The 21,069-nt window shown below is 38.2% G+C and overlaps 2 protein-coding genes across 2 annotated transcripts; one reads left to right on the forward strand and one right to left on the reverse strand.

Moving 5' to 3' along the window:
• Nucleotides 1–5,435: 5,435 nt before the first annotated feature.
• On the forward strand, nucleotides 5,436–8,295 carry LOC144711018 (uncharacterized). The gene is made up of 4 exons (XM_078584912.1): nucleotides 5,436–5,666; nucleotides 6,732–6,807; nucleotides 7,758–7,930; nucleotides 8,033–8,295. The coding sequence occupies exons 1-4, from the start codon at nucleotides 5,560–5,562 to the stop codon at nucleotides 8,115–8,117; spliced, it is 441 nt and encodes a 146-aa protein (XP_078441038.1). The 5' UTR covers nucleotides 5,436–5,559; the 3' UTR covers nucleotides 8,118–8,295.
• A 1,455-nt stretch (nucleotides 8,296–9,750) lies between these two features.
• Nucleotides 9,751–15,636, reverse strand: LOC144711017 (uncharacterized). The gene is made up of 6 exons (XM_078584911.1): nucleotides 15,193–15,636; nucleotides 14,968–15,085; nucleotides 13,643–14,010; nucleotides 11,540–11,656; nucleotides 10,615–10,713; nucleotides 9,751–10,049 (listed from the first exon to the last, which is right to left on the reverse strand). The coding sequence occupies exons 1-6, from the start codon at nucleotides 15,597–15,599 to the stop codon at nucleotides 9,920–9,922; spliced, it is 1,239 nt and encodes a 412-aa protein (XP_078441037.1). The 5' UTR covers nucleotides 15,600–15,636; the 3' UTR covers nucleotides 9,751–9,919.
• Nucleotides 15,637–21,069: the final 5,433 nt, after the last annotated feature.

Below are 21,069 nucleotides of genomic sequence, written 5' to 3' on the forward strand. Positions count from 1 at the left end.
CAATTCCTTCTTGCCACTTTCTAGGGATTGATCTACAATAACATCCCTAAAATTTTACTCTATCTCATTCTTCATATACCAAGAAAGTCCTTACCATGATCAATAGGGAAAAATCTAAAGCAGGTGAGCACTTAGTGCCATGCTGACTCCCACTAAGGGAATGTTGTGGACGCTCATTAATATAGTGCAGAAAAATATCACAAAATTTTTCATATTCTATAATATCATTCTATTTTCAGGCATATTGTTGCTTATGAAGTAATAAAAGAAAGACAAGAACAAAACAAAGACAAGAATTATTACCTATATAATACAAAAGTAAGGGATTATACATTTACTAAGATGTACATTAATATGATTTAAAAATACTTATTTATCCTAAGAGTTTAAGCTTAAAGGAGTTGGGTAAGAGAATAGAGATTATCTAGTTTATAATATAAGTAATTAGCTAGATAGATGGATAGATAGAGAGAGAATAAAATAAGGTATAGGGACTAGTAAGAGTAATTAAGAATGAGTATATATGATTAATAGGTCAATTACAATACTAGAATATGAATTATCTATATATATTATTTATTATATAATTATAAAAATTTATATATGGCAGAAAATTAAAGGGAAATAGGGTATTCCTATCAATACCCTGAGGTGTTCGGCAGAATGCCTCAACGAGACCGAAAGATAGAGAGAAAGTTCTTATGTATTTTTTATGTGTTACTTATAACAAAAAATTGGGAAGGAACTTAGATAAATCGATTAAGTATTCTCAAATGCACACCAGGTGCTCGAGACCAAAAGACATAGAGAAAGTTCTTCTGTATTTTTTATATGTTATTTATAACAAAAAATCAGGAACTTAGATAAATCGCGAAGTATTCTGAAACGCAAACCAAGTGCTCGATGAATTGCTGCAACGAAACTGATTCATAAAATCTAATGAAATCAATATTCTCTCCAAATTGAATTCATTAAAATCAATGATGCTCATCAACGTGCTTTCTATCAGATTAAGTAGAGATCCTACCAGATTTGCCCTGATTCGAAGACCAAAGAGTGGGGGCACCGATCGCCGCCACCAAACCCTGGTGTGCGCCCACCCTGGCTCTTCTCCTCTGTGCTGGCATGGATCTTCATCTCTCTGGACTCTCTCTAGCTCTGTCCTAGGAAATTGGAGTCGTCGAAGAAGTGTCACTCTCCTCTTGTTGCTTGCTCTGCCGCTGAAAGGGTCTCCCACAGTTCTTTTTCTCATGTGGTAAGATAGGTCTTAGGACCTTAAAATTTTCTCTTTAAAGGGTCAAGAGAGGTTCTCTTGACCCTCTAATGTTTCAGGATTGACCCAATGGCTCTCCAAGAGACGTTGGATTGCTCTAAGGTCCCCTCGTTGTTGGCCTTCGCTGGCCAGCTGACGGGGAAGGCAACCGAGGGTAAAGAAGGACGCGACTATACCTTGGCTGTCTGATCCTCTTTTTGAATGTATTAAATCACAGACATGGACCCATTCTTAATGGTGTACCCTCTTCGCCATGTCAGTGGCTTTGTCAATCGCCCTGTCAACTATCCCATCATCATTCATCCTTGTCATTAGTCTTTTATGGGCCCCTTTATCCTCGTCATTTACCGCAGCCAATCAGGAAGCCTGAAAGAACAAGAAAAATGATTAATTACAACAAAATAGATCTCACAATCCAATCTTCCTTAAGAAGATTGAACGTCTGAAATCATGTTCGTTTACTTAAAATGACCAAACATGACATGGGCTTTGGGGCGGATTGGTTTGAAGCCCAGCCATAATGTCTTCTTTTATTTCTTAATATCACAGTCTGTTGGGCCTAAATCGCTTTGTGGCTTTTTGGCCCGGCCCAATGCGGATCTGAAACTTTAAAAGGCCATCATTGAACCCATATTGTAGAAATAAAAAATAAAAATAACTATATCATTGACTAGTTTCTTTACCCTTAAAAATTACTGAACATCTCTTGCGTGTGTGTGGAGACCTCTCTAAGGGTCTTTGTTTGGGCCTTCTATGGGCCTCAATGCACCAGAGATGGGAGGTACCTTGTGCAGCAGTGCTCGCTGGCTGCTGGTCAGCTTGAGTCTTGTTGTTGTGCGCTCGACAGTTGGCAGCTGGCTTGAGTGCTGCAGGCTACCTCCTTCAGTTGGCCACTAAAACCCCCCTTTTGTTTATTCTTATTTTCTTCTTTTTTATTTAATGCACTTTAATCTTAATGCCACAATAAATAATAATGTCAAAACATTTTCTAAATGAGCTAAAAATGGCCTTCAAGCACTAGATAAAGTTTTATCAAGAAGAAATGTTCATGTTTAAGCTTTTGAAGAATTAATGCATGAAATGGGAATGTATAGTAAAGTAAACATAATATTAATAGAACGATTCATAAAATGGCGCTAAGACATGTATATTTTAAGTAGTCAAAATTACTTTATCATAACTCTTTATTTGAAATAATACCTATAATTTGACCATCCTACGAGGGAATATTTATGTCATACTGAAATGATTAACATGCCTGCTAATATCATGGTGTAAGATTTGGGAAAGCCATAATGTTAAATATAATTTAACTTTAGGAATAGTTAATAATTAATAATATATAATAATAAACACTCAAAACATAATACTTAAAATATAGGGGATTTAAAAATATTATTTTGATTGCTTTGCCATTCATTAATATCTTCAAACTATATTTAAATACATAGAAAATAAAATATAGGTCAATAAATGGTGCATGACCATGCACAGCCACAGAGACATAAGAAAGTTTTGATATTAGATGGGCTTTCAAGTTAGAACTGAGGCATTGAAGAAACTATTCAACGAAAAGAATAAGAGTCATGGATATATGATGCTTGGTAGAGAAGATCGTGCCGTGAGGTGCAAAAATTAGCACCATCTGCAATTTTTTGCTCGCACAAAAGGCACCGCACATCACACAAATTGTGATTATTCTATTCCGGCTGCCACCAGTTGGACAAAATCCTCGTCGACATCGAGCTCGACGCCATCGCCAACGCGTGAATAGCGCATTCACCCGCTTGTGAGCTGGCTAAACTCACAAGGGTTGTGAATTGTGATCACAAACTCATCTTTAGTGGATTTTGAACAGGTGCCTGGATTTGGAGATGGCGGAGTTCATATTCAAGGAGGTGCTCATGGCGGCGTTGAGCCAAGTGATGAGCGGGAGCAAGGTCAGGGGAGTGGACATCTCCGGCGACCTCACTGGAGGCGTGCTCACCAAGTTGCTCTACAGCGATCGTCTCCGCCTGCAGTAGATCTTGGCGTACTTTATCCAAGTTTTTGTCAAGTTCTCGCAGACTGACAGCCGGCTCGAGGTCTCTGCCAGTCTGACCAAGGACACTCTAGGGACTTGGTCAAAGGAGAGCAGAAGAAAACGACAGAGAGCGAGAGGAAGAGGGGAGGGAAAGCAAAGAGAGTGACCGAGAGAGAGAGAGAGAGAGAGAGAGCATGCTACCAAATATTCGCACATTTGCACCGCACAGAGGCCTGTGCGATGTGTGGCGCGGTGTGCGAATATTCGATGTGAAGTGTAGTGTGAAAATCGCACTGCACCACACCACCATGCAAAATCAATTCGCCCACACATTTGGACCTTCTCTAATTCTTGGACGGGTAGGGAAGTTCGTGTTTCGTCAATGAACGAACACTGTTCATTGACGAACGAACAACCAAAAAATCATGTCCGTGTTTGTGTGCGGTTCGTTCATGTTCGTTCGCGAACAAACATGAACAGGACAAAAATTTAATAAAGAAAAGGGGGGGTACTCTTTGGGAGGGGGGCAGCGGGGAGGGAGAGAGAGAGAGAGAGAGAGAGAGAGAGGCATGGCCGCACGGGAGAGGGGGGGGGCCAAACGGTAGAAAGGGGTTCAGGGAGAGAGAGAGAGGGGGCACGGGAGAGGGAAGGGGGAGAGTGAGTGAGTGAGGAAGGGAGGGAGAGGAGGCCAGGGAGAGAGAGAGGGAGATCCCCGTCCTCCCTCTCTTTCTCTCTATTTTAGTGTAAAAATAATAAGTTATATTACATTACCTAGGGAATGCCACCTGTTCGCGAACAATTCGTCAGTTCGTGAATCGTTCGCAAACATGTCGTGTCTGAATTTTCCTGTTCGTGTTTGTGTTCGTTCATTCGCATGTTCGCGAACAAACAAAAAATTTCTTCCCGACCCTATTCTTGATAGATGAAATTAGGTAAATTTTCGTCTAGTGTTACATCCAATCAGACATCAACCTAGAAAATTTGTTCATACTAAACATGATTAAACTTTAAACTTAAATTACCTCTATTAATCTATTAATCTCATTCAAAGTCTCTCTTCTGCATGTATACATGCTCCATCTTGATATTTGATTAGACATATTTTCTATGAAACATTATAGTGCCAGCACCAGTGGCCCTTGTTCACAGGCATACATTGCTGGCCTTAAAAGTTATAATACCTTTTGTGGGCTTCAACAAGATAGTAAAATTTCCAAGATCTCCACTACCCTTGGGGCCTTTCGTGCCATATTTCTAATTTTCATTTGTAGTTTGAAAACCGAAACAGCTTCCCCCTAGCCCTTCTCTTTTTTGGGCCAAACAAGCAACGACTATAGTTCCAGGTCATCCTGGGCGTGGACAATGGATGGGATGGGACGAATTTCATCCCGTCCAACGTCCGGATTCAGTGCAGGGACGAAGGATGGGGCAAATATTTTTTCCGACGATACGAAAACTATCCTGTCCAGTCTTCCCGGGACGAATTTTCTTCCCGTCTGGGGTGAAAACCATCCTGTCCCTCGTCCCGGACGGGAAAAAAACCCATTTTATATTTATAATATATTAATATAGATTTTTCTAATTTTTTAGGGAAATACAGAGGAGAAATAATGCAAAGGGACATATGTACAAGTATTTCTGGGTGGCGTCAGTTTGCACACATAAAAATACAGTGACTTTGATGCAGATTATCATAACGACGCCACGTGGCTACATCTCAACCGTCACATGTGAATCCGGCAATTTTTGTCTAGATTCGTTCGTACGGACGGTTTTTTTGTCCTACGGGACGAAAGCCATCCCGTCTGGTAGTTCCTAGGACAAATTTTCGTCCCGAATTTCATCCATACCCTTGCATGGGACGATTTTTTTGCCCCGGGAAGAAAAAATTTCCCATCTGCGTCCCTGCACTATAGCAACAACTGTTAAAATTTTTCTGGGTTTTAATACTTTAAAAGAAAATTCAAACAAAAGTATGGGTCTTTTTCCTTCCATTGATTTTCAACAGCAAACTTTAAGCATTTTCTAGTAACTTGTACCACCCATGCACTCCTCTCTCTCTCTCTCTCTCTCTCTCTCTCTCTCTCTCTCTCTCTATATATATATATATATATATATATATATATGTCTCTCTCTCTCTCTTGCGGCCATCTGTCATTTCAAAGGCCAGCTTCTTCCTCTTCTCTCTCTAACCACGGTGAGTAGGATAACCATCAGAAGAAAGATCGAAAGTTGATTGAGGGGAAAGAAGAAAGAAGCAGCGATGGCGCCGGCGCTGCCCAGAGAGTTTGGCTACGTTGCTCTCGTCGTCTTTCTCTACGCTCTTCTCAACTTCTGGATGGCCATTCAGGTCGGCCGAGCCCGCAAAAGGTCCATCTCTCTCTATCTCTCTCTCTCTCTCCATGTATCCCCTTCTCCATCTACCCATGTCTCTATGTCTCTCTCCACCCATGTATCCTCTTATCTTCGTCTATCTCTCCGCCCATATATCCTCTTTTATCTCTATTTTTCTCTACCCATGTATCCTCTTGTCTTTATTTATCTCTCCACCCATGTATCATCTTGTATATATCTCTATTTTTCTCTACCCATGTATCCTCTTATCTTTATCTATCTCTCCACCCATGTATCATCTTGTATCTATCTCTATTTTTCTCTACCCATGTATCTTCTTATCTTTATCTATCTCTCCACCCATGTATCATCTTGTATCTATCTCTGTTTTTTTCCCACCTATTTGTCCTCTTATCTTTATCTCTCTCTCCACCCATGTATCATCTTGTATCTATCTCTATTTTTCTCCACCCATGTGTCCTCTTATCTTTATCTATCCTACACCAATGTATCATCTTGTATCTATCTCTGTTTCTCTCCACCCATGTGTCCTCTCCTTATCTAACTCTCCACCCATGTATCCTTCTCTCCACTCATGTATCCTCATATCTTTATCTCTATCTCTATTTCTGTCTCTATATGGCTCTACCATGTATCTAATTTTCTATATCTATGTTTCCAACCATGTATCTTATTTTCTATATATATCTCCACCCATGTGTCATCTTATCTCTATCTATCTCTCCATCCATGTATCATCTTATCTCTATCTATCTCCCCACCCAAGTATCATCTTATTCTTTCTATCTCTCCACCCATGTATCATCTTATCTCTATCTATCTATCCACCCATGTATCATTTTATTTCTTTCTATCTCTCCACCCATGTATCATTTTATTTCTTTCTATCTCTCCACCCATGTATCATCTTATCTCTATCTATCTCTCCACCCATCTATTCTCTCTCTCTATCCACGTATATCCTGCCTCAATACCCATGTATCTTTGCATCTCTCTGTCTCTCGACACCCATCTATCCTTTTATCTCTATATCTCTCTCTAAAATGATGAAAATGATGGAAGATGTGATGATGATGACAGGTACAAGGTGCAATACCCAAATCTGTACGCGCTTGAATCTGAGAACAAGGATGCCAAGCTCTTCAATTGCATCCAGGTGGGCTATCACTTTCTCTTTCTTCTTCTTTTTCTTTTCTTCTGGATGCTTCTATATTCTTCCCTTCTTCTTCTCCATTTTCTTTTTCTAAATGCTTCTAGATATTCCACCTTCTTCTTCTTCTCATTCTTCTAGATGCTTTTAGATTCTTCTCTTCCTTCTTCTTCATATTATTAAGTTATTTATACATTTTTATTAATCTTATTTTTTGTTATGATGTTATTATTATTACTATTATTATTCTCTTCTTCTAAATGCTTCTAAATTATACTCCTTTTCCTTCTTCTTCTAATTATTATTATTCTCTTTTTCTAGATGCCTCTAAATACTCCTTTTTTCTTCTTCTTCAAAATGCTTTTCTTCTAATTATCATCATTGTTATCATCCTCTTCTTCTAGATGCTATTAGATTCTCCTCCCTTTCCTTCTAATTCTTATTCGTCTTCATTTTCTTCTTCTTCTTCTTCTTTTTCTAACTATCATTATTATTATTCGCTTCTTCAAAATGCTTCTAGATTCCTCTCATTTTCCTTCATCTTCGTTTAATTATCATTATCATTACTCTGTTCTTCTAGATGCTTCCAGGTTCTTCTCCTTTTCCTCTTTCTAATTATCATCATTATTAGTTTTCTTTTTTCTAGATGTTTCTAGCTTCTCCTCCTTTTCCTCCTTTCTATTGTTATTCTTTTTCTAATTATCATCATTATTAGTTTCCTCTTCTTCTAGATGCTTGTAGCTTCTCCTCCTTTTCCTCCTTCCTCTTCTTATTCTTTTTCTTCTAATTCTCATCAGTATTTGTTTTCCTCTTTCTAGATGCTTCTAGTTTCTCCCCCTTACCTGATTCCTCTTCCTATTCTTTTTATTTTTATTATCATCATTATTAGTTTTCTCTTCTTCTAGATCCTTCTAGATCATCAGCTTCTTCTTCCTCTTGCTATTATTCTTGTGCAGAGAGGGCACCAGAACTCAATTGAGGCCATGCCTGTGTTCTTGACAACGCTGGTACTTGGCGGCCTGCAACACCCCGTCTTGGCCGCCTCGCTGGGGGTGGTCTACACCATCGCCCGCTTCTTCTACTTCTCAGGCTACTCCACTGGTGTCCCTGAGAACCGCAACAAGATTGGGTGAGTCATAGAGAGAGAATGTTAGAGAGAGAATGATAGAGAGAGAATGATAGAGAAAGAGGGAGTTAGAGAGAGAAGGCCTGATCTCTGATGTGGTTGCAGGGGACTCAACTTTCTGGCACTGGTGGGTCTGCTTCTCTGCACTGCCTCACTGGGAATCCGCCTTCTCATCGACGGTGTCCTGTAGTGCTTGCTGCCTCTGTGAGAATTTTGTGCTGATCTCAATCCATCTGAAGATAAGTCATCTCTCTCTCTTGACTGAATGTCTGCTAGTATGACCGAGTCTATGCCAACTTGGAAAAAACACACGCACATATATGTTGGGAATCATCTTTAATGATCAATACTGTTGGTATTCGATGTCATTTTTTACTGTGTTTTAAATTCTTTAGACGAGTCAACTCAAAGGCAGACTGTTTGGGAGTAGTCCATCCTCACATCATTTAGAGCCGAGATCAAAATTAATCAAGCCGAATTTTCATGGCCTATCGAATTATAAGTGGACTGTTTGATCTTCAAACTAGGGTCATTGTGTGAAATATATCATTTTTACTAAATTTGTCAAAGAAATGTCGTACAGTTATGTGCATGATGTCCTGATAAATTAGTGATAACATACATGCTGTATACTTATCTCGATCTATATATCACAAATTAATCCTGTGATTTGCCATGCAGTGCATGTTATCATTTATGTCCCGTTCCTTGGAGATGTGATTTTAATTCTTAAACTGTTATAGTTGTGACAAAGACTCTTCAAAGAAGTTTCTTCATGGCTCAAAATATGTTCATTAATTACACATAAATGTGACTTCGTTGATGGGAGAAACCATAAACCCACTCAAAAAAAAAATTATGTGGCTTGATGATTCAGCCATTCTATCTCTTATTATTCTCTTGTTCAAGTCATTGAGCCTCTCTCAATGAGACTCATTCTCATGAAGATTCAGAAGAGCCTGATTATAATGCACATTTCCTGTTCCTATCCAGAAGAGCCTCCATCTTATTCTGAAATCTTGGTGACATGGGTTGCATCTGCCCAGAGGAGACCCTCTCATTTATCCTCAATGATCCAAGTAAAGAGAAAAAATCTAAAGAAATAAAGTAAATGATTGCAAACATGAAAGGAAGAGGAGACCTACTCAAGATGAATTCTACTCACAGCAAGTATATCTCAAATATAGGGATTTGAGATGAACTCAAACAACAACATTCTAACCCACCAATGTCAAGTGTTGTATGAACTGTTGGTAAGAGTGTTGTGTGCACCCACTATCTCATCTCATCTCCAAAACTAGGCAACCCTTTGAAATCAGGAAGCACTTGAGCTGTCTCTGGCACCCAGTTGGTCCTCATTTTTTTTTATAAGATTCCATATTTGACTTATGATTATTGAAATATTCTTCGATTACATTATTACAAGATATTCTTGGTAAGTTATCCAGCACCTTTGAGGTATCTCACTTTGATGGGTCTAGGAGCTATATAATTTTGATTTTTTTTTATTACATTATAACTTAGCTGAACTGCTTGCCTTTTGTTTGTCAACTACACGTTGATATCTAACATCGTTTTTTTTTTCTTCTCATTTTTTCACAAAAAATTATCAAAATTAAATTGGCCCCACACAAATTTCCGTATATCCCTCTGTCAAACTGGGTTACAGAATTAAATTATGATAAATAATTGTTCATTTGATAAGCTTTATTTGCTACAGTTTCCAAGAGAACAAAGATAATGGGCTAATGAGGGATCTCTCTCTCTCTCACTCACACACACACAATGTATAGATACAGACCTTATCCTCTCTGACTCCTTAATTTAAATAAATTCTTGACAAGAAAAAAATCATCTGTACAAAATTTTCTCTCTCTAGAACCTGATTTCATCATCTTAATTCTGGAACACAATACTTCCTAAGCATAAATAAACTTGATATGAAGGTCATAATGGAAGCGATGGCCCACCACAGAAATAGGCCGAGGTTTATCAGCGAAGAGCAGGCCTCTTCCATGTGTGCTGCCCAGTGGAATCAGACTCTGCAGTCTGCAGCTCTTCGGGGCGTTCATGTCGGCATTTGAGGCAAGTCATGTTCCTCCTGTAGTTCAGGAAGTCACACCTGCAGAGGCACAAACAATGATGATGATGATGACAATGACGATGATGATAACAAGGACAAGGATGCTGATGATGATGACAACAGCGACAGCCAGGTAATGAAATAAGACTTTAGCCAGGAAAGGCCAGACGAAAAAATGATGATCATGGTTGAGGCTGAAACAAATTCAAGGATAAAGATGAAGAAAGAGAAGATGATGAAGGTGATGAAGCAGCTAAAGAAACAGAAAAATAAGCTGGTGATAATGATGATGATTGTATGTAAAACCATTCAGAAGAAGATGGTGACAGTGATTATGCGGATGAGAAACAGAAAAAGAAGATGGTGATGAATACGATAAAAACAATGAGGAAGTCAAATATGACAATCATGATGAAGATTATGCTAAGAAATAAAGATTGGATGAAGAGGGATGATAATTACAAGTGAAAGGTGATGAAAAAGACATAAAAAGATGGCGACCATGGAAAGATGAAAGTTAAGAACATCATGATAATGATAATGCTGATAAAGAAAGACTATGAAAATGATGATGATGAAAGCGAAAATCCTAAAGTAATCTCACGAGGGGCACTCCCACTCTCCAGGGTTAAGCTCCCTGGGAGGTCGCTCATGTTGGCAGCGCCGGCATTCTCGGTTACGGGAAAAGTTCATGAACTGGCACCTGAAAAAACAATGATGGAGATGAGGAACAAAGAATAAAACTTAACGATGATGACGATGACGACGACGACGATGATGATGATGATGATGATGATGCACCAGAGAGAAGCAAACTCGAGAGAGATTACTCTGTGTTCATTTAAGTGTTGGGTGACATGCGCAGCATGGGTAAGGTGGGTTCGAAAAGAAAAGGATATAAAGGATAAGTCACTGATTATGGGGAGTGGCAGGAGAGGATGGAGAGTCTAGAGAGAGAGAGGAGGGTTTTAGGACATTCAGGCTAAGTAGTTGACAACGAGTTGGAGAGAAGCTAGATAGCCTAAAGAGAAAGAGAGGATATTCATGATGAGTAGCTAACTGCGAGGTAAGGGAGAGGAAAGAGAAGTGGCTAGAAAGAGAGAAATTGGGATGATCAGCCTATGTTGCAGATGTGAGAAGGAAGAGGAGAAAAGTAGGCGAGAGAGAGAGAGAGAGAGAGAAATTGGGATGCTCTGACTGAGTTGCTGATGTGAGAATAGGAGGGAGATGTAGAAAGAGAGACACATAGCGAGAAATCAGGAAGCTCAGCCTTTGGTATTTTAATCCTCAGGAGCATGTAGAAAAGAAGAGGAGAAAGAAGTAGAAACAGAGAGGTTTCAATGCTAAGGTTGGCCAGGACAAGGTCGAGTCCATGGATGGAGAGAAATCCAGCAAACGAGGGGAGGTATTCTATGCAAATCCAGCTGCTTTCCTTCATCACTATGCACGACGAGAAGAAGAAGGATAAGAAGAAGAATGACTAAAACAATGAATGGGACATGAGCGAAACATAAAGAGAGAAAAAGTACTCAGGGCAAGTCCAGTCGCCCTTCTTCATCTCGACTTCAGATGAGTCAACTTTCTTGGGGCCATCAAACCCGCACTCCATGCACTTTAAATTTCGGGAAAAGTTCAAGAAATTGCACCTGCGATCGAAACAGATCAGACCCCATTTTACCCAGTTACTCTGACATCTAAAATATCGAGCAAACATTTTTTCTGCTGATTGAATATGGCATAATTCTCTAATGATTCAACCTCATCAGGACACAGATGAAATAATTTTAAAAACTTGTTCATGCAAAGTTGGGTGTGGTGTTCAGCATCCTTGAAGTCCATGATGAGAGAACGATGATGAGCCATCATCATCCTCATCATTTTTCTGTGCAAGGATGACAAGAACGATGAAGATGACAATAACAACGGATTTCGAATGTAACTTTTATAATTTTTTTTCCTTACCTTTGACTCTCTTTATCTCTTGATTATCTCTAGGCATCCAGCATTATGATGACCATGACGATGATGAGTCATCATCATCCTGGTCATTTGGCTTTGCCAGAATGATAATGATACATAACGATTACAGTGGACTTGGTTAAGACCCTGAGAGGGAAGAGCATTTTTCGTCATTCAAGCCTCTAAAACTTTCATATCTATTTATTGAACATAAATCTTGGGGGGGAATGAAGATGAATTCTCCAATTATGTCTCGACGAAAAACAAGTTATCCCTGAGGGGTGATCCTCATTGAATCTTTTGCTTCTAGTTCTCGTCTTCTCCCTCTCATGAGTTTATGATAGACGCTATTCAAAGACATACGGAAGGAGGAGGTTCAGATCTGGTCAACGGACAGTTGACCAGCGTAAGTGACCCCCCCCCAGCGGGATCTATAAATAAAGGGGTACACCCAGGTATGAGGACACATTGTTTTCTTGTGCAAGAAGCTGTTACAGCTGATCTGGAGGGAGGAGCTGCAAGCGCTGCCCTGCCGTGCGACTTGGAGGGAGGAGTCCAGCCTTTGCGGAGGACCGCCAAGATCACGAAGGAGCTCCCCAGGAAGGGGAGCCGTCGGGATCGACTCCAGTCTATCTCTTAATTCTGTCAATTGTGTTGTCAAGATCTACATTCCCAATTTGGATATTGATAATTCATTGCATTAGATTCATCTTTGATACCAAGGTTGTATCAGTTTACTTGTATCTTCTTCCACTGACTCTTCCATCTTCCAGTCTCCCTTTTTCTCTCTGACGCACACTTTCTAATTTTACAATGAAACTTTCTTCATCAAATGTCCAAATCGGAAAAAAAACACATTTTGGTAACAGAATGGAAAGAGGAATAACGCAGATAAAGTTTTATAAAAAATAAAAAAAAACTAAGAAATCTAGACCATTTTAAAAAAATGCGTCAAGAAACTAAAAGGGTAAAATAAGAAATAAAGAACCATGCACCTTTGTTGAACACCTAAAAAAGGAGATAGAATGCGTAACCTAGAGAGAGAAGGCAGAGAGGATGGAGAAGGAAAGGGCAGCGGACAGTCAATGAAGAGAGAAAATATAAACTCACCTAAACACTAGATTCCCAACCCTTATAGAGGGATAGAAAGCCACAGAGCATAGCACAAAAAGTCACTATCATCTGATGAGGTTTTCCCTAGAACCTATCATGCCAAAAAAAAGAGAAGGCGCCACCCAACACATGTTACCAACCAGGCCCATGTGGATCTGAATATCTGAAGTGGCAAGAGGGAAATCTATTATACATAAACGAAGCAGAAGCGAGGCAGGCATGGGGATTTCTTGTTTCAAGAACGAAGTGGCAGCTTCTGCCAAAGGAGAGAGATCCTCTTGACTCTCGCAGGGATTTCTTGTTTCTTCTATCTCTTCTCTTTTACTCTGGCCAATCTCGATTCCATCCATCTCTTGGATTGTGCTCTTGGATGAAATTTCTATTTTCAGAAATTTCTGGAAGCATTCCCATTCAAATTTCCCACTGGATCCTAATTATAACCCAGGATTGTAAACATCATCTAACAAGAATTGAATCATTCAAAATTGTACAAATTAATAACGTATGAATAAAAGAAAATTAAATTTTAGCTGGATTTCAGAAATGAAAGTCAAACCTACTTGGAGCATACCCAGTCTCCCCGCTTCATCTCCACATCCAAAGAGCGACCTCTGGACCCGCTCCGTAAAGTTGACTTTGAATTTATCTTTGACTTTTGTGGTTGATCCTGAGGTGGGGCCGCCTTAACTTCTTCCAGAAGAGATGTATCAACTGGGGTGTCGCTTAATTCAGTCAACTTGGAGAGGAGCGCACGGATGGACCCTTCAATAGAGCGTCTTTGAGAGGCGTCGAAACGTAAGAGGAGATTTGGATCAACTGCATAGTAGAGAATGATTCGAATAACATCAACTGTTCTGGCTCCTTCCTCATTGTTTAGTTTTGCATTAGCTCTGTCGCAGGCGCCCCGCAGGCTGCAGCTCCCACAAACCTGAAAATGGCCTTCCATTCAATAATGCGTGTGTGCTCCAGGGTCAGTCTGGGTGACTGATGATGGATTGGGTTCCATCTCATTGCGTTTGTCATCCGAACCTGAGTTGTGACTCTCTCTCTCTCTCTCTCTCTCTCTCTCTCTCTCCCCCTCTCTCTCTCTCTCTCTCTCTCTCTCTCTCTCTATCTCTCACTATCACGCAAAGTTTCTCTCTCCCTCTCTGCCTCTCTCACAGTTTTTCTCACTCTCTTCCTCAGTTTATCTCTAGCACACGCAGAGTCTCTCTCTGCATCTTCATCTTTGGCAATTTATCTCTCTCAAACAATCAGTCTCTCTCTCCATCTTCCTCTTCTGCAATTTTTCTCTATTGTACACGCACAGTTTCTCCTTCCATCTTCTTCTTTCTCAATTTATTTCTCTCCGTCTCTCTCTCATACACAGTTTCTTTCTCCATCTCTCTATCTATCTATCTATCTCTCTGCCTCTCTCTCTAATGCACACAGTTTTGCTCCCCCTCTCTCTTTCAGTGTCTCAGTCTATATCAAACAAAGGTTCTCTCTCCCTCCTCAATTTATCCCTCTTTAAGAATTCTGTGCGCTAAGGCTTCCAAGGACTTAAAAAAGCAAGAACTTCAATCACATCGTAAGGGATCAATTATAAGAAACTTATATTCCCATTCGACCGACATGGACCCAAGAAGTGAAAAAAAAACTGGAAAATCAAGAATATCAAAATGCGACCATCATGATCATCTCCCTCTTCCATATTACATAAATCCGTTAGTCATCACATCTATGTGATCTTTTTTAAAGAAAATCACATCTATTAGATCATCAACCTTCATCTCTCTGTATCATTTAATTGTTACTCAACATGCTTCTCCCAAATACATCAGGATTAAAGTTTACCGCCCATTTCTCTCTACCCATATCGATGGAACAAATTATAATCACTTACATCGCTTTCATTGAGCAAGACGAAGGCTCGGAGTCTCTTTCCTGAATTGGTAGGCTTTCTATGAACAGTAGGACATCCATACTCCACAATAGCTTGTATATCAACAACAGGAAGCGACCTGAGCAGTTTATCATCGATCAGAAACTGGAAACCAAAAAAAAAAAAAAAAATTCAACCGCTAAATTGAGAAATCAAAGACAAGGGAAGACGAGATAATCCCGGAACCTGAGCAGATCAAATCGCTCTCTGGCAAAGGAAAGGCAAGCGTTCTTCAGCCGGTTGAAGTCCGAATTCGCAGCTTCTTCCGCGTAATGGCCCTTGTTCTTGAGCATTTCGAGGAAGTTATCCCACTCGGGCCACCGTTGTTGGGGGCTTTTCTCATCATTTTCTTCAAGACCCACCTGGGTAGAGCTAGAACAGAAGCTAAGGAGACGAGGGCGGCCTTCAATGGCGCTTGAAAAGCTCCGTCGCCTTAGAAAAATGGCGGTGGAGCTTCGGTTTAGCTCTGTTGGGAGCCGTAGAAGGGCAGAGTCCATGGCCAAGGAGAAGGCTTTGGTGGGTAAGCTGCGAAAGAGAAGAAGAGTGGATGGTGGGCAGGAAGAGCTCAGACGTAGCACCATGGAAGCGGCCATGGTGATGGAGGTGAGCTCTGCTGTGGCGGCCTATCTTAACTTGAGAAAGGGTTTATGAAGGGTTTGTGGTAGTATTTGTTTATTTAATGTTGGTTAAATCTGAAGAATTGCAAATTAGTGAACACTAATTCACATTTTTTTCTTAGCTATTTGATGAGTTCGCTTGGTTTTAGTTTTGTTTCTGGAAGGAATATCTCAGTCATGATGCATTTGTGAACTTCTTTCTGGTATTTATTGGTTTTTTTTGTGATCAGAGAGGTTTTTCTGTTTGCATTTGATGAGTGATCTTGGGCATGATTATATTTTAAGAAATTTGAGGAATTGCAAATTAGTGAACATTAAATCACATTTTTTTTCTTGTCTATTTGATGAGTGCTCTTGGTTTTAGTTTTGTTTCTGGAAGGAGTATCTCAGTCATGATACATTTGTGAACTTAGTTCTACTATTTATTTGCTCTTTTATGATCAGAGTTTTTTCTGTTCGTATTTATTGAGTGATCTTGAGCATGATTATATTATAAGAAATTTGAGGAATTGCAAATCAGTGAGCATTAAATCACATTTTTATCTTATCTATTTGATGAGTTCACATGGTCTTAGTTTAATTTCTGAAAGGAGTATTTCAGTCATGATGCATTTTGAACTTATTTCTACCATGTACTGGTTTTTTTGTGATTAGAGAGGTTTTTCTGATTTTATTTGATGAGTGATCTTGGGCATGATTAAATTTTAAGAAATTTGAGGAATTGCAAATTAGTGAACACTAATTCATATTTTTTGGTATCTATTCGATGAGTTCTTTTGGTTTTAGTTTAATTTGTGGAAGGGGTATTTTAGTCATGATTCTCTTTTCGGACTTTTCTCTGTAATTTAACTGATTTTTTGGAGAGGTTTTTCTGTGTGTGTTTGATGTGTGATGTTGGGCATGATTATATTTAATATTTTTGAGGAATTACAAATGTAGTGAACACTAATTCATATTTTTTAGTATCTATTCGATGAGTTCTCTTGGTTTTATTTTAATTTGTGGAAGGGGTATTTCAATCATGATTCAGTTTTTGGACTTTTCTCTGCTATTTATTGGATTTTTTGGAGAGGTTTTTCTGTCTGTGTTTGGTGCGTGATCTTGGGGATAATTAAGTGTGTGAAATTTGAAGAATTCCAAATTAGTGAACACGAATTAAATTTTTTTTAAATTTTTTTAGTTTGATTTGTGGAAGGAGTCTATTTAATGAGTGATTTAGGTTTTATGTACCTGATCATAAATTGAAGAGGCTATTCAGGAGCTCCATTACTCTTGACTTTGAGCTGGAGAAGAGTTCATGGTTGAGTGTGTGCCATGCGTCTTGGGCAGTCACAAAGTTTTGAATGACGTATAAAACTTCATCACTCATAGATGACATGATGGTGGCCATGATGGCCATATCTCTCTTCCACCAAGGGTGTTCTAGATTTGAGAACATCAGCGCAAGTGATGGCCGATCATGGGTAAGGTTTTACGTAGATCATGGGTAAGGTGATATTCATCAAGTGACAGTCAATCAAGGTATTTACTAAATCTCTAAAATTGAATCCATGAATGACAAAGGTTAGTGATCATCCTTTGTGACTGAATATAGTTCTCGCAATACAGTATGCTATACGCAAGAGAGATACTTTAGTTTTGATCCTTTATCCCTTATCATTTTATTTTTGCATTATTCTAGACTACTAAAACATCACTTGGATAGGACATACCACAGGACTATGCAAAATTCCATAGAATAAAATAGCCTTAAGCAGTTTCATGATTTTAGTTTTTACTCACAAAAGCATACAAGGCTTTAATATTATTTATCCTTTCCCACTTGGCGTACCATTCTCTTCTCCAATATTATATCTCAAAAAACAGTAGACTTATCCTTCATACACCCAATAGACTGCTTCAGGGAATATATATATAAAATACATATAAAAATTAAGTTTTGCCCGATCTATAGGTAGTAAAGAAAAAATATTGACAGTAAATTTGAAACTAAACCTACTTTAATGATTTATTATGTATGAGAATGTAGTCTGGAATAAATCAATAGAAAACATTTATAAACTATGAATGTGTCAAGAGACAACCAATACCCATGTAGTTATGCAAGAGGGCTTGGTTCTTATAGAGATTAAAGTATTAAGGATTTAATATCAAACTTAGTAGCAAGCAATTGGGAGTTGAGCTCACACGTGGACATGAATCAGATAGTCTAAATGACTGGAAAACCAAAGGTCTTTTGACCTCCCAAGTTTTATGATAAATGTCTTCATACTACATGGGAGAAGAGTAATGAGAAACAATAGATATGATAAAATTTGAATTGATATATCTTCTAGTACACTATATAAATAAAGGATCTTGATCATATGTCAGTTTGAAATACCAATTTATTCTAGTTTCTGACTGGATCAATCTTATATGCACGAAACTCATGGATTTGAATGTTGAAATAAAGAAACTTCCTATTTATTTAATAAATTCACATGATTCTTACAAAAACATGAGGGCATAGGTTTCTACTCTCTATAGATTGTATTGTTGGGTTCTGATGATTTGATTGAAGGGCTAGAAAACTATTTTTTCAAGGAACAGAAATGACGATCAATTCTAAATTGATCTCTAAAATAGTACACATCATGTGTACATTGTGGGAAACTTGTTCCACCTTTGAATCGCTCCCTTGGAGATTTTTATGGAGCCATTCACATGTTTGGCCTCTAAAAGTATCCACACGATGAAGGTGCTCGTGGATCTCCACGTATTCTTCTCCAACTCTTCTTGAAGCTCTTGTAGATCCTCTCACCATGAAGACCCTCTTCTGGGGTGTGCTTAGCTCTGGCTGGCCTAGGTGCCTAAAATTGGTCCCCTTCTCAATTTTTAGTTCACTTAAGATTTTTCATTAAAATTCATTAAGTAAAATTACATCCATCAATGCATGTATAATCTTATGTGTATAACCCTTTTGGCCCATGTATCATTCTAGTTAATTTAGTGGCCCAATAACAACTATTATCCAACCTTATTAATTAATTATATCAACATATATATTGATTAATTAAGGTTTGGTTTAACCCAATTGATAGGTTAAGTTTCTAGCCTGTGGCCTACCAAACTATACCTCGTGTCCTGGAAGATAAATAGTAATGTTTGAACTCTTTCGTGGAAAATTTATTGTCATCGGTTACTTACATTTATAATATTTCATCCGGATGAGACTCCAAGACTTAAATTATGGTAAATTGTCAAACCCATATATCATCAATTAGTACTGATGCGTAATGGGGATTGTTGGAGAAAGCCTTCTCCGATATCCTCATTACCCTGGTCAAACTATGCATCATCTTCCTTTATTCAATCTCCTCTTATATCAAAGGTAGGTGATCCTGTCTTGACTACTCAATCAACTCCATGTGTTTCTGAACATTTCCAAGCAAAGACTTGTTTGAATCCCATGGTTAGAGACTCGTAAGTTGTAATCAACGTATAGTTATCCATCCACAAGATGTCCTTGGTGTTTCAAGTCAACATATCAATTATAAAACCGTGACATGAATCAACTTGATTAACATTTAGGTATAATATCATTCAGGAATTCATATAGATAAATTCAACGAACTCTTTCTCCAAAGACACCTACCATCTATCCTTAGTGTCTCCACACAAACAAGATCAGTCATACTTAGCATGTAAGTAGGATTAGATAATGCTTTTCTTCTGGATAATTTGATGTCCAAACACATGATCAGTACTCTAATAGCATTGCAAATGGTGGTGCCGTACTTTGATCCCACTATTTTTACCATGAAATAATCCAACAGTTCATAATTATGGGCTCTTTGACCTACATTCCTGTAATATTGTTGAAAGATAATTTATTAATCATCCTTTATTAGCCTTCTTGTCTATAACTTATAATTCAAACTTACTCTTTTACAAATAAATCATATCTTTTTTATTGTTGAAGAGCTCTCTCATTAGTATTCTTATATTGTTCAAACTATATGAAAGAGCTTCCTCGTTTTTCATTCCGTGATGTATCTAAAAGTTCATAAACTTTTTTCTGAAGGATGTGCTATTTTCTTGAGTGTACTTTCTCCTAAATGATGACTTCATTGTCCTCAAGATAATCTTGTTCTTGGTCTCAGACTGCCTCACTTGTTGCTGCCCGTGAATCACCTTTCATCAAGTAGCTGAGATTCTAGACTGTGGCTTCACATGTGAGTGCACCTTCTTATCTCAAAAGGTAGATAGATGGATAGACAGATAGATATATACACAGATGGATACGTGATATATATATATATATATAGGAGTTAGAGTAAAAGGTAATAAGTTTAAATATATTATATTATAAAAGTTTAAATTATAAATGAGAGAGCAAGGATTGGCTGTGAGGCTTCACCGATTGAGAAATCCTAAGCTCACTACTTGGAGTCTTCGCCGATTGAGAACTCGTCAGCTTAGTCCAAGGAGGCTTCACCGATTGAGAACACCTCAACAAAGGCAATGGAGGCTTCGCCGATAGAGAACACCTCAGAGGCTTCACTGATTGAGAACACCTAGAGGCATCTCCGATTGAGATCACCTCAGGCTTTAGAGGCTTCGACGATTGAGAACACCTCAAGCTTGTTTACTTATGGTTAAGCAAACCCCTTATTTTTACAAGGGCAAGTTTCGTTATTATGCTCATTGAACAGACAGATGGATGGACAGATAGATATATAGATGGATGGATAGATGGGTATATATAGATAACTAAATAGATAGATATTTAGATAGATGGAGGTATAAATCGATAGATAGTTTAATACAATAGACAGATCCATACAATAGTGTATTGCAAATATTCCTGGATATATTTAGAAAAAATCTTGAGAACAAGTTAAAAAACTTCCATAAAATTCAGAAATGTTTGGAGAATTGGATTGTATGGTAACATTTAAAACTATAAAAGTACCGGAATAATTATTTAGATGCATAAAAATATAATCTATTTACAAATTTATTAGTTAATTAGAATATAAATTTGAACTTGAAAGAAATCAAATTCTAAAAAGTGTTCCTTAAAAGATAAAATTATTTAAAGCAAAATATTTATAAAGGTTAACCCAAAATATTTAATGAACTATTAATCTAAATTAAAAAGACAACAAACGAAGGTGGGTTTTCCTCTTCTCCATGGCTTCCCTACTTAAAATGATGTAAAGGGAGACTGTAGCATTAGTCAAGTTTAAAGCTATAACCCTTATCAACTTATGAAAGGAATACACGTATAACGATCGCTATGTGAACTTTTATGATGAAAGGAAATGAAAAAGATTGGGAAATATTGCCTGGTTCTCTCAGAGATAAAAAGTTCCCAAATGGAGAGTATTTTCATCCTAATTCACCTTTATATTTAATTGAGAATTGACTAGGTAAGAATTTTACTGACCCAAGCCTACAA

This window comes from Wolffia australiana, chromosome 13, assembly GCF_029677425.1.
Source record: "Wolffia australiana isolate 7733 chromosome 13, ASM2967742v1".
In the NCBI taxonomy this organism is placed as follows: Eukaryota; Viridiplantae; Streptophyta; class Magnoliopsida; order Alismatales; family Araceae; genus Wolffia; species Wolffia australiana.

Excerpts from the sequence above, each read along its gene's own strand:
- LOC144711018 (XM_078584912.1), top strand. The coding sequence starts at position 5,560 with ATGGCGCCGGCGCTGCCCAGAGAGTTTGGCTACGTTGCTCTCGTCGTC. Across the intron at positions 6,808-7,757 it reads AGCTCTTCAATTGCATCCAG|AGAGGGCACCAGAACTCAAT; the intron begins GTGGGCTATCAC and ends ATTCTTGTGCAG. Across the intron at positions 7,931-8,032 it reads GAGAACCGCAACAAGATTGG|GGGACTCAACTTTCTGGCAC; the intron begins GTGAGTCATAGA and ends ATGTGGTTGCAG.
- LOC144711017 (XM_078584911.1), bottom strand. The coding sequence starts at position 15,599 with ATGGCCGCTTCCATGGTGCTACGTCTGAGCTCTTCCTGCCCACCATCC. Across the intron at positions 14,011-14,967 it reads TCTTGCTCAATGAAAGCGAT|GTTTGTGGGAGCTGCAGCCT; the intron begins GTAAGTGATTAT and ends GGCCATTTTCAG. Across the intron at positions 11,657-13,642 it reads GGAGACTGGGTATGCTCCAA|GTGCAATTTCTTGAACTTTT; the intron begins GTAGGTTTGACT and ends TTTCGATCGCAG.